At 39.8% G+C, this 12,771-nt stretch overlaps 1 protein-coding gene across 1 annotated transcript in view; it reads right to left on the bottom strand.

The window, feature by feature from the left end:
- LOC139741298 (uncharacterized) overlaps positions 1 to 12,771 on the bottom strand; it is a 54,799-nt gene that overhangs the window by 2,834 nt on the left and 39,194 nt on the right. The window contains exons 23-37 of the mRNA XM_071651887.1: positions 12,394 to 12,528; positions 11,403 to 11,591; positions 10,830 to 10,928; positions 9,958 to 10,077; positions 9,427 to 9,534; positions 8,998 to 9,162; positions 8,346 to 8,423; positions 7,712 to 7,795; positions 6,206 to 6,343; positions 5,332 to 5,412; positions 4,431 to 4,562; positions 3,433 to 3,618; positions 1,882 to 2,065; positions 956 to 1,010; positions 194 to 413 (exon numbers count right to left, since the gene is read on the bottom strand). Coding sequence (XP_071507988.1) covers positions 194 to 413; positions 956 to 1,010; positions 1,882 to 2,065; positions 3,433 to 3,618; positions 4,431 to 4,562; positions 5,332 to 5,412; positions 6,206 to 6,343; positions 7,712 to 7,795; positions 8,346 to 8,423; positions 8,998 to 9,162; positions 9,427 to 9,534; positions 9,958 to 10,077; positions 10,830 to 10,928; positions 11,403 to 11,591; positions 12,394 to 12,528 — 1,974 coding nt within the window. The remainder of the gene's footprint in view (positions 1 to 193; positions 414 to 955; positions 1,011 to 1,881; positions 2,066 to 3,432; positions 3,619 to 4,430; positions 4,563 to 5,331; positions 5,413 to 6,205; positions 6,344 to 7,711; positions 7,796 to 8,345; positions 8,424 to 8,997; positions 9,163 to 9,426; positions 9,535 to 9,957; positions 10,078 to 10,829; positions 10,929 to 11,402; positions 11,592 to 12,393; positions 12,529 to 12,771) is intronic.

Genomic DNA, 12,771 nt, shown 5'->3' with positions numbered 1-12,771 from the left:
AATTCATGAGACTTTTCTTGGTGTTGTGACGCAAGGTCACACTTGTCCTTGTAGGGTCATAGGTTAATTAGTAGTTGTTGTTGTTGTTGTTGTTGTTGTTGTTTTTTTTTTGGGGGGGGGGGGGGAAAGGGGAGGTAAGGAGGTCCAAGGGCCCAGTAAGAGTTTAAGGCCAGAGGATAGTCCCAGGGATTACCTTGCGATTGGTGACAGAGAAGGCCTTGTTGCAGGACATGCAGTTGAGGACCTCCTTGTCGTCGGTCCACTTCCTGCTCTGGTTCTTGGTCTGGGTGATCTGCAGCGACTGGTTCTCCCGGCCAAGCTCATGCATGGCAGCCACGGCATTGTCCAGCTTGCGGCGTAGCTCGGCGTTGGTCGACTGCAGCTTCTCCACATCCTTCTCATTGGCTAGACACCTGGAGGTTTAGGAAGATAAGTGGGGGAAGGGGACATGAGATTTGGGGGGCTGGCTTAATTCATTTGTTCCTTCTACTACATGAACATTACTTGTTACCCTCTACAATTTCAGCAGCATGTTGCAAATATTTGCCATTGTTAATATTATAACATGTGTATAACATACTTTATTTCCATTGCAAATTAAAGCATGTGATAAATAATAAATGAAGTCAATATCATAACAAATGAGATATGCAATACCACTTAAGGATTCGTAATATTTAATGAAAAATACCACATCACATAGCACATGACAAAAGTAAATATATTGGAGTGAAAATTTGCAAGTATTCTGCCTACAGTTCTTCACTAGCTCTCAATTAACAACTGCTTAATTATATGATGAATACTTAAATAAACTATTACATAAACACAATCATATTCTAAGACTTGAAGTTTAATGTATCAAAGCACACCATGCGTATTGCATGAATGACTATGAAAGAACAGATAAATCATTTCTTGTGATACAGAATTTTGTGTTTTCATTTTGACTTACCTCTCTAGTAGAGCTCTCCTTTCATCCTGGCTATTTTGCAAGGTGGCCTCCATTACTGGCATCAAGAAAGAGAATATCAGTTTTATTTGTCTATTTCACTTCTGCACATTTCAAACCCAAACAAAAGGGAAATAAACATAGATGCTCATATACTCTAAGTTGTAGATCCATGTACATGTGTACTAGTGAAGGAAAAAATTGATGAACCATGTATCGCAGGATGTGCATGTACAACCTATCTGTATGATGGCACTGTCAAAATAGTTTGCAGGTACAAACCCTTGTCGGTCATAAAGGAGTCTGCACCAAAAAGACTACATGCACCACTGGCACTGTTCCATAGGACATGTACATTGTACTATAGTTGCTCGCAATTGAGCAGTTACAGTGGAGGGAATATAAAAGATGTTTTGGCACAGACTTCTCTATGACTGACAAGGGTTTGTGCTTTACAAACTACTGTCAAAATACGGAGACAACCCATTCCTCATCAGATTGTAAACCCCCAAAAGCCTTTGTACAGATCCAACCAAGTTCATGCCGACAATGAGTTAATTACATGTTTCTTCATACTGATCAATTCATAACTATAAGCTTTTGGCTGTATGATTACTTGCATAGCACCAAACAAAAAAAAAACAACATGCTGATACATTTCTTGAATTATCCTCCAGGTTGCTGAATGGTAGTGAAAGACAAAGTATTCTATTACAAGAGAAAAAAGGGTGTCAGAATACATGGAGGATGACAGAAGTCTTCTGTCATAAATATTAGATCCATGAGAAGAGAAGAAAACCTGTTACAACCATAACCCTTTTAACCCTTTCTGTACCAGAGACTTTGAACAGTGTGTACAATACTATGGGATGACATATCTGTTCTGTGCCAGTCAGCACTCAAAGCACGAAAAGGGTTAAAGCTCTTACCGTGTTTCTCCCCCGTCAGGTTATCCACCGTCTTCTCAAGCTCCTTGCAGCGAGTGTCCGCCTGGATCATGTCGCTGCGCAGCGTGCCCAGGTTCTCGTTGAGGGCGCTAAGCTGCATGTTGTAACGTTGCTCCTGTTGCTCTTTCTCACGTTCCATTTCGCCCTTGGCTTGCGTCTCCGCTGCCTGTATTTGGCATATGTAAATAATGTCCTCAACACGACTTGTACATTTCATACCCCCATTCCGCAGAGATTTTTCCTCGTCGGTTACTTATTGGAAGCAAAGATTGTTGTTTCCAGCCACCCACCGAAGTGTATTGGATCACACTCTGATGAATCCGACTTGGTTGGTCGAGTATCAGATGAGTGTCAGACATGCCGCGCCTGATCCTCATCAGAAGATCTTGCTTCATTGGATCACCGCCCGACATGTCTGACATTGACCTGATAGTCCACCGACACAAGTCAGATCCATCGGACTGTGATTCTATACACTTCAGTGGGTGGCCACAAGCGATAAACTTAGCTTCTGATGAGAGAAAATCTCTGTGGAATTGGGGTATAACCAACAAACCTGCCTTTGTATATGCAGGTTTGATACTAGACTTTGGCACAAGTACATCTGTGGTTTGTTGTAATCGAAACTGCATTCTATACTTTCAAATTCAACTGCATTCTATACTTTCAAATTAAATTCAATCTACCAAGAAAACAGTAGTTACGGCAGAATTAATGCTTGATTAGGTTGCCCATGCTTACCGGTACACATACAACTACAAAATCAGAAGGCCACCCCAATGCTTGCTCAACTAAGCAGCTACCAAATGCATGCTAACCATTTTCCTAGGATTGAAATGCATTTAGTAGGAACAAACAGGGTCACAAACATTACCCTATCAAAATCAGAGGTTCCTAAGAGCAATCAAGGAGGTACATTGTACTTGTGTGTCACATTCATCAAAATAGGCAAAAATAAAGTTTTAGTCCCCATTCAGGGTGATTTTTATATTCTCTTATCCAGACACAAAGAGATATCTATGTTTCAGGAAGCCCCCAGCAGAATACAGGGTGGCAAGGTGGCTCAGTTAGTAGTGTACCTGCCTTTCCATGGAATGACTCGGGTTTGGGCGAGGATTTGAATCCAAAGGAGTCTTACTGAGTACTGTTGTGTGTAATCATGCCGTTCCCTCCAGTATGCAGAGGCAAAACACTTTGTCCCTTGGATAGGACACAAAATGGAGGTATTGTGTGTGACAGAGTCACAACACATGGAAGTAAAAGATCCTGCCTCATTCACTAAACGTAAAGAGCAGGGTGCAAAACCCTGTGAAGTGGTTCGCCCCAGCACTCAGAACTGGACCCCACCGAAGAACAAGTTGTGCAGCTAAAAATAAGCTATCTAGCCACTTTGTCAGATGGAAAATGAAAAAGAAATCAAGAGAGATGTGGCAATTCTGGGGATAGGTGAATGACATGGCTTATGAATATGTCCCACAAACAAGTTCTGTATAAATTTGAATATATTAGTAAACCCATCCAGCCCACACTCACCAGCTTGGACTGTAAGGCGTCGTTCTCGTCCCGCAGCATGGTCTGCACCTTCTTGGACACCTCCTTGGTCTCCTCGTGGTCAGCCAGGGCCTTGGTCAGCTCATTCTCCTTGTCGGTCAGCTGCGACTGCAGTCCCAGCTTCTGGCTGATCAGCAGCTGCCTGGCTTCCTGCAGAGAGGCAACCTCCTGCAAAGGGGAGCAGCAGAGCAAAGAGCTAGCCTTGTATCAAGACTGATTTCACACCGTGACAGTCGCACATATGCGACCCGCTAGAACAAAATGATCCGAAAGTCGGGGGAGGGTGATTTTCTGAAAATAACATGACATTATTCCCCTACTCTTCCACTATAATTTCATATATAACACAACTCATAAAAGTACTTGGTTGCAGAGATATCGATGATTTTATCAGCCATGTTGAGTGGTTTAGGAAATCAGCATTTTGAGAAAATGGCCTCCAAAGTTTTTCTTCCGACATTATCATGATCACGGGGAAACGAGACAGTTTTCACCCCTTGATGATACAAGGTATGCTCCTAGCAAGCTCTGAGATGTTCATTCAAGCTAAGCACCAGTGGTCTATGTTGTGGTCTAGCTGCAGCGCTGAATCCAAATCTTTGGGCATGCTTCTGTTCTGTTGAAAGTCCGAAAATCATGGCCCAGAAAAACGCTAATTTCTTGCCTTTCCTTTGCTCATTTAAGCTTCGAAATTTGGGCAGATGATAGACGATACTTTAGACTACGAAATTATGCCAAACACAAAAATCTGATCGATTTTGACCAATTTTGATGATCTGACTTCAAATTCGATTTTCTCGGCTCACCCGTCAGCGACTTTAGAATCCTTTTGTTGTGGCGGGTCACATATTTTTCTTTTGGAGGCAGACCAGTCTCCCGAAAATTTCATCTGAAGATTGCATTTCATGTATCTTGATTGCACAATGTCAATTCACACAGCGCACACATGCACATAATCAAAATGTCTTTGACAGGAATACCTTCGCTCGCTCATTTTTGTCGGTCTGCAATGTCTTCTGTGTTTCCTCCAACTCTGTCTGAAGATTATTCTTTCGTTCTCTCAGCTCTGCCGATTCTGCCTTCTCCTTCTCAAGCTCAGATGTAAGACTAGCCTGTGAATCAAGAAAAACAGGAAATATCCTTGCAATTCCAACTCCTCTTCAGAACTGGAAGTGACACTCCCTTCCGATTGAGATTTATGGCTTTAATCTTACTATCTCAACTCCTTCTCACTACTGGAAGTAAGACTACTCCATGATGAATTTGAGGATGAAAACAGGAAACCTAGAGATAGAAAACCAGCATATGAACAGCCTTGCTCAAATAATTCCTAACCTATTAAATTCTCTTCTTCCTCACTTCGGCATATCTGAGTTGAAACAATGATGGGAAATGGGAAAAAATTTCCACTAAACCTCCTGCCCCTTACTTAAAAATGTGCATCTCTTGGCATCTTACTAGGTCTGAACTTATCCTGTCTATTTTCCAGAGAAACAGAGCCTCTGTGTAAAAGGGATAAATCTTTGTAATTGGAGCTTGTGTGATGTGAGGAACCAAACGCATGATAGATTAGAGACATTTGATAGCATGAAAGTCACAACAACATCAGAAGACTGAAGGGGGCAGAATCCAATTCCTATATAATGTGTCTGATCTTAGCACACAAATCATAAGGTTTCAGTAACTCAGACATAAGAAAGGATCATTTCTAGCTGATGAACAAAAGACAAAAATGAAGCCATCTCTTGAAAGCTGGTAAGATATTAGGTATGCTTCATCAAACATGGTGCTTTCTATCACTTCTGACATTTAACTTTATGAAGCAGATTTGCACATGAAAAATGGTTGTTAAAGACAGTAAAATGATTTGCTTTCTCTTACCTTTTCTGCACTGAATGTTCTTTTGCTTGTTTCTAAAGATTCCTCCAAGGTCTCAACCTTTTTGTTTAGAGATGTCTTAATCTGAAAAAAAGAGAGGATATGATAAAATGGTGAAGCACCTAATTGCCACAAGAAATTGAAGAACACACACACTTACCATTTGATGAAATTCAATTATTGATTCACAATTAAGTCTGCATTTTTTTCTTGTGCGTGAATTTCAGGTTTATGGTGTCCTCATGCTGACAGGAGAGGTAGGCAGGAATTACGTTGCCAATGAGGTGAAAAGTATGAAAGAGCTTTGGAATACGAGGCACGTGGTACTAGATAACTACTCTCCCGTTTCATCCATGTGTGTCAACTGATGGCTCAGTCATGAGTTATAAGGCTCACTGGATTGTCCATTGGAATAGCCCCTTTATCCTTGGTGTGCTCTGAGTGCTAATTGGCACAGAACACCTCACATCATTGCACACACTGTCCTAAGACCCTGGCATAGAAAGTGTTTAACTGTCTAGTGAGCAGGGAAGTCAAATCTAGCAGCTGTCCAAGGTAGTTTAGACTAGTAATGAGGATTCCCACATTTGTTTTCCTGCACTTGCACTCTCATGAACTGAATATCAGTCATCAATTCAATTGATCTTTTATTAGAATCTGTCATTCATATTGGTTGGCAAATAGATCGCTCCTTGCCCATTTAGCAGCACTGAGTAATTTTGAAAGCACATAATATTTCTGTTGAATGTTTCATTGTATCTGCTAAGCATATTGATATTTTCTACGGTCATGGAATGTCTCTATATCAAACTTTAGCACTATTATCATCTTTATCACCATTCTCTTGTGAGTGGACTGTCAACCAAAGCCACCATACCTCCTGCAAACCCTTGACGCTGCTCATGAGAGATGCCTCACTCCCCGACACTCTCTCCAGATCGGCTTCTGTCTTGGTCAGTGTGGCATGGAGACTCTCCACCTCTCCCTGAAGGGCGGACGATTTGTCTCCCAGCTCCTGCAAGGCAGAAATCAGATGATAAAATCCATGGCATTGCATGTTGCCTAACGAAGGTATCAAAGTTTGGGCTCTCACCATTTCCTACTTCTTAAAGACCAAGTAGCGTGGAAATGCGTTGAATAGGAAGGCTAGCCATTTGGATATACAGTGCACTCCCATTATAAAGAACATGGTTATACTAAAATTTTTGTTACAACAAAGTAAATGTTCAGGTCCCCAAATGATCAAATGATCTATATATCTTTCTATACTTTATTGTTCGGCTATAATGAAAGAAAATCGCTGGTCCAAACGACTACCTTATAACGGGAGTGTACTGTATTTGAGAATCCCTGTAAAGAATTGTGTGTAGCTTTATCACTGATCTTTATGTTAAAGTACACACACAGCTGAAGAACCTCCACTGAAGTTGAATGTCAGTGATGAGCGTAGTACTATGCTTCAATGTGCATATTCGTGGATGGGCTATTCTTTTCTAACACGCTACATTAGTCATGGATTTCAAATGTACCCTGGTGAGCAGAGAATAAAGCTGGATCTATTTGGGCCACCCTTTTCTCTCAATGCTAGTGGGTCTTGAAGAGAGAAAGATTGCACATAGGATCAAATGAATCAAGTCATGATACATTCTCACCATTTCATGACGCAAAACTTGTCCTCAATCATAATAACTAGAAAAGCACTCTGAGAGCGCAGACATCCGCCAAGTATGCAGCTTATTTTCACCACTGATCTTGTTCTTCCATAGAGATATCATATGTACACACAGTATCGGTGCTGAAAGTCGCCCGATTTCCCAATATAGAAGCCTTTGTTACGTCATATACCCTGAGCTGCACGGCGTGCCTCGACCCAGCAGAAACTAGAGCACGCACTTTAGTGCGCGCAGGCAAACCTCAGCATACGCGCAGCCTGAACTCCAAGTTCATTGACCCTACCTGGCAAAATATCAAAAATCCTTCATAAATTCCCCCAAATTTCTCGGATCATTACCAGAAGTTAATGGTTTGTTACTTGTGTCATTCTCAACCTTTCCTGCAAGTTTCATCTCAATCCGGTTTAAAACCACTTTTGGAGTTACTTTGCACATGGACAAACTAACTAACAAACAAACTAACTAACTAACGAACGAACGAACAAACAAACCAACGGTAACGAAAACATAACCTCCTCTCTTGGCGGAGGTAATAATGTTCTTACTTCTGTCAGTCAAAATACTTCATTCAAATACTAAGATCTCCTTGTAGAAACATACAACAAGGTGCATTTGGAATCTTTTCAATTTGCAGTAAAGGACACATTCTAAACAGTACAGGGAAGGCTTGAGTTACAAGGAAGGTGTCGGACTGTTGCTAGCTTGCCTACCCTGATTTTGGCCTCCAGTTTGATGACCTGGGATTCATAGTTCTTGCACAGCTCACGTTCCTTTGCCAATTCCTTCCCCAAAACCTGAAAAAAACAAACACACAAAAATTCATGAATATCAATATAAAGGAACATTGGTCTATGAAAATGATGCAGGAATGCACTGTAAAATGAAACATACACAGAATCAACAATGCACATAAATTGTGATATCAAAGTTATAAATTCATCTTTTTATTTTCAAGTTGAATCAACACAAAAAACCCTGCCAGCATGTAAGATATTAATTAAATCAATGGCACTAATCAAGGAACACAAGGAAAATGTAAGCTGAAATAATCTAAAGAGTGACAAATAGGTGGACAGCTACTAGTCTTCTCAAAATAAAAAAGCACAATGTCATTTGTAATATTTTATACCACTCGGAAAAAAATATACAAAACATGAACTCTGACACCCATCATTTACACTTACTTTTATCTTACAGCGTTGATTTAAACTGTAAGCTTGCAGGAAGACAAACCTACATGAGTGTGTGCATGAGAGTATGCGTATTTTCAAGCAATACTGATATTTCATGAGCAGAACAAGCTCATAAAAATGCTGAAAGAAGAAAGAATGACATGCCCCTTACCTCTATTCTCTGCTGCAGGTCTTTCTGGACACTCTCTTTGGACTGAAGCTGCTGCTCGAGCTGCTCAGACTTTGCAATCTATGGTGTAATAATTCAGATAGGGTTATTGTATTAAAGAATGGTAGGAAAACTGACTCACATCATTTGACAACGTCTGAGAAACTCCTTTCGTTAATGAACAGAACCGCGTCAAATGAGGTATGTGTGATTCCCTTTGAAGCTTAGGTACAGAAATGTATTTGAAAAGATAGTGTTTAGACTTGATTTGGATACTTGATTAGCTGGTGAATATGCATCACAACACACAAATACAGCACCATACAGATTCATATCAGTATACAAGCTAATGCAAAATATCACATAAAACTCAAAGAAGATGAAGTCGTTTGAAATTTGATTTTCAACTGCTCTGATTAAATGGAAATTTCACAACTAATTTTGTAATCTTTACCAGATATTCCTCAATTCATCTTTCTTACAGTATCCCCTTGAAAGAAGAGAGAGAAGAAGGAGAATAGCAAAAGAAGAGAAAGAAAGAAGAAAAAGAATGAAGAAAAAGAAAGAAGACAAAGAAGAAGAGAGGAGGAGGAGGAGGAGGAGGAGGAGGAGGAGGAGTAGGATTGGACAAAAAGAAGATGAAGAAAGAACTCACACTCTGAGCAATGGCTGCGTCCTGATCCTCTGCCTGCCTCCGGAGTCGTGACACTGTCTCTCTCTCCGCTGTCAGCTCCATCTGGACGGAAATCCTGCTAGCCTCCAGTTCAGACACCCGGTCTGTGAGAGTCAGCTCCGACTGGGTCTTCTCAGCCAAGCCAGACTGCAGAAACCCATCCAACATAATAATAGTTCTTAAAAGAATGATCAACATTCCCATACCTACCTAATCACACGCTGGAAATGTTTTGCCTAATGCAGTCACACTTATGCATACTTATGTTCCCAGCAAGATTCATGTATAGGATGAAAAAAAGGGGAAAAGGTGGAATATGCATACCAATAATGTAAACTTTGAAAAGTTTGAAAAAGGAAAGGGGCTTTGTGGCTGTGTATGTATGTATATATATAGCATTCAACAAATTACCTTTGCCTCCACAAGTTGGAGTTGTGTAGCCTCCATGGCTGTCAATAATTCCTTAGACTTGGCTTCTTCTAGTGATAGCTTGGCCTTCATCTCCTCTGTAAGCTTTGCCTGTGATGAAGAGATGAGAAAATGAAAAGATGCAGGATGCAGATAAACGTTTAAACGAAAATGTCATATATTAATTCAGAGATAAATGAAAGGATTGTTGAGAACACTTACAGTGTACCATAGGGTGTTTAAGGTGCACAAACACTGAGAAAAGGATCATTTTGTATACAGGAGTATGCAAACACCCTGAAAGTCATGACGACTATGATGACACGTAAATGCTAGCTTCTGATTCTAGGTTTTTAGCCAGGAATTGTTCCAAGATAATAGGACAGTTGCAGCAACATATAAAGCAGGAATCAAAGCAATCCTGGTCACTATGGCAACACCATACATTGATGTATGCTAACACGCAACTGAAAATAACATGTGACTGAATAAAAATCACACACATGATGCAAATAATCATTCGATGGATTGTACCTGTTCCTGAGTGTGTTTATCGCCTTGTTGCTTGATGTATTCTTCCTTTTGTTGCAGCGAGGCTTGAGTTGTGTTCAAGGATTCCACAAGCTTTGTCTTTTCTCCTGTCAATGTGTCAACCTGGTGTAAGGTGTCAAAATACAAGGAAAAAAATGTTAATCTTCTCCTTGGCATGGAAATCTTCTTATGATGGTGTAGTAAAGTTTGCCTGACATTAATACATGATTATTTTGGACGAATTAAATCAGTATCACACAAACTACACAATTAGTTCACCACACTCATCATCAAACAATGTAACGAATTCAAAGACTGCACTTGCATTAAATACAGTGAGTGATATACAGCATGGTAGATGATCCTGAAAGAAACATACATTTCAAAATTGTTCTTACAAAATATTTGACAACGCAAGAATTTGGAGGACTTATTAGAGTCTGCTGTGTCATTGGATTTACTGTGCAATTTAGAGAACACTTATATTTGGCAGAATATCTTTATAAACAGTGTTTTCAAGAATGAATTTCTTGTGAAAAATAATCTCCTGCTAGGTAACACATGCACAGCAGTCAATGAGCGTTATGGATATTCTTCTGAGCAAGCTGGCAAAAAGTTGAGGACTTATTGAAAATTGAAAAAAGTAAATACAAAAAGAGTGTCGATGTTGAGACTCAAAATTGAGTTGAAACATGAACTTAGAATGATAGACATATTTTTCTTCATGTTTCTTTAATACATCCATGTCAGTTGTGTGATGAGGAATAAACAGGGATCAGGGATTGGGAAGGGGATGATGGGGAGGGGGGGGGGGGAGGAGGAGGATTAGTGGAAGGGACAATGGGGGAGGATGTTGGAGAGGACTAAAATGATACCTGAGCTTCCAACTGCACTTTTACTTGAGAGAGTAATGCCTCCACTTCCTCCTTTTCCTTCTGCAACCTTGAAATTGTTGTCAAATTCTCTTGGTTTGACTGAAAAAGACAGAACAGTGCAGTCAAAACATTTTGAATAAAAAAACAAAAACAAAATCTCTCCTTGAAGAATGACATACTTCGACTTGCAATCATTCACATTTGACTGTAAATCTCGGATAGCTAAACAGTCCGATAAAACTTTGTATCATATAAGAGCTTAAAGACCAACACCTTGCAACATGCATCAAAATTTTTTTAAGATCCCATACGTTTACAGAAAACCTGTATATCATCTGATATGACAAAATCATCATTTATTATAGCTTCAGATATAATGCAGTATCAGTTTATGCGAAGATTAAATGCTGTCACTACAGTAACATTACATTTACAATTGGAAATGTTTATCTAGATATTCTACGACTACCTTTGTGCATAAGAAGTAGAAACTGGGTGAACTTAATGAGAGATAAGCACACACACACACACACACACACACACACACACAAACACACTCGATGAATCACTCACTTTCTCGCTACTTGCTCGGAATTCATCAGCCTCCCTAGTCTTGGTGTCCAGGCTGTCTCTGGTGGACTGTAAGTCCTCCTCCAATTTCTCCAGTTGCCTGGTAGTGGAGGCTAGCTGGTCCTGACTGTTTTGGAGGGATAGCTCAGAGTGAGCCAGCTTCGTCTGTGAGCTCGTCAGGTCCTCTGAAGTCTGTAGAAAGAAGACAAGTGGCCAGATGATTATAACCATGTTTGACTTGAAGGGCAATTCTGGACCACTTAAATGTTAGTCTAAAAAAAACGGGGGAAAATGAGATATTTCATCAGTGTAACAGTGGAAATGTGATCAAAATTGGATAAAAATGAAGGAAATTATGAAGCTGTCAATTTTTGGAATTTTTTACAAAACAGTTCTCGAAGTTGCTATGAATATGTGAATGAGTGAGCTGATGATGTCATCACCTCACAGTTTTCAACTGATTGTGTACAAAAAACTAAAAAACTAAAAAAAAAATAATTTTTCTGCTATAATAGCGTAAAAGCATAATGTCATTCCTGGTTGAGAACTTCAAAATAATTATCAGTCAGATATGTTAGGTTTGATGCTGGGGCATAATTGTGTTTAGAGTGCTGAACTTCAGTAAAGTGCTAAATGCTAATAAAAAGTGTTGTCACATCAAAAATCGCCACTGGATCCATTTTCATTTTTCTCAAGAAACTTCGGAGTGAATAGATGGATTGAGATTTAGAGTTAAGATTTAGGGGCCAATAAACCTCACAGTATGTACCAGAGATATATGACACTAAAATTGTCTGTATAAGGCCAACAAATTTCACAGAATGAAGTGAATCTAGTGCCCACAATATAAACATAAGAAATGAATTTCTCTGATCAACTCAGCTCAACTCTATTGATAGACTGTGGATGAATTTCTCTTTTACCATTCCGCAACATTCCAGCATCATACATTCATATTGATATTCCTTTTTACCCACAAATTGCTTTCCCTCACCTTCTGAAACTGGAGAGTGATTTGCTCCAAAGATGTCTGTCTGGCTGTTAGATCAGCCTGGAGGTTCTTAATCCTCTCCTCCTGCTCTGCCACCTGGGCAGCTTTCGTGGCTTCCAAAGTCGACAGCTGATTGGCCTTGAGTGCGGAAAGCAAATGTTTCAATGCAACTGATGAAAGTCAGAGGTCAATAAAAGAAATGGAAACACTTTTTTTCAGATTAAATTCAGATTCAGATTTATTCAACACTTTCAGTAAAAAACAAACAAACAGGAGAATACAGAAAATTGACAACACCATAATAACAAGAAAAGGATGATCACAATATTTAAAGCATCAGTACGAAAATGCAATACATTTGAAAGTGTTCGGAGACAGACA

Source organism: Diadema antillarum, unplaced genomic scaffold (genome assembly GCF_040938485.1).
Source record: "Diadema antillarum isolate AM-2024a unplaced genomic scaffold, OU_Dant_1.0 seq00000915_RagTag, whole genome shotgun sequence".
Classification (NCBI taxonomy): domain Eukaryota; kingdom Metazoa; phylum Echinodermata; class Echinoidea; order Diadematoida; family Diadematidae; genus Diadema; species Diadema antillarum.
Note: the sequence above shows the minus strand (reverse complement) of the source record. Positions and strands in the feature narration are given on the sequence as shown.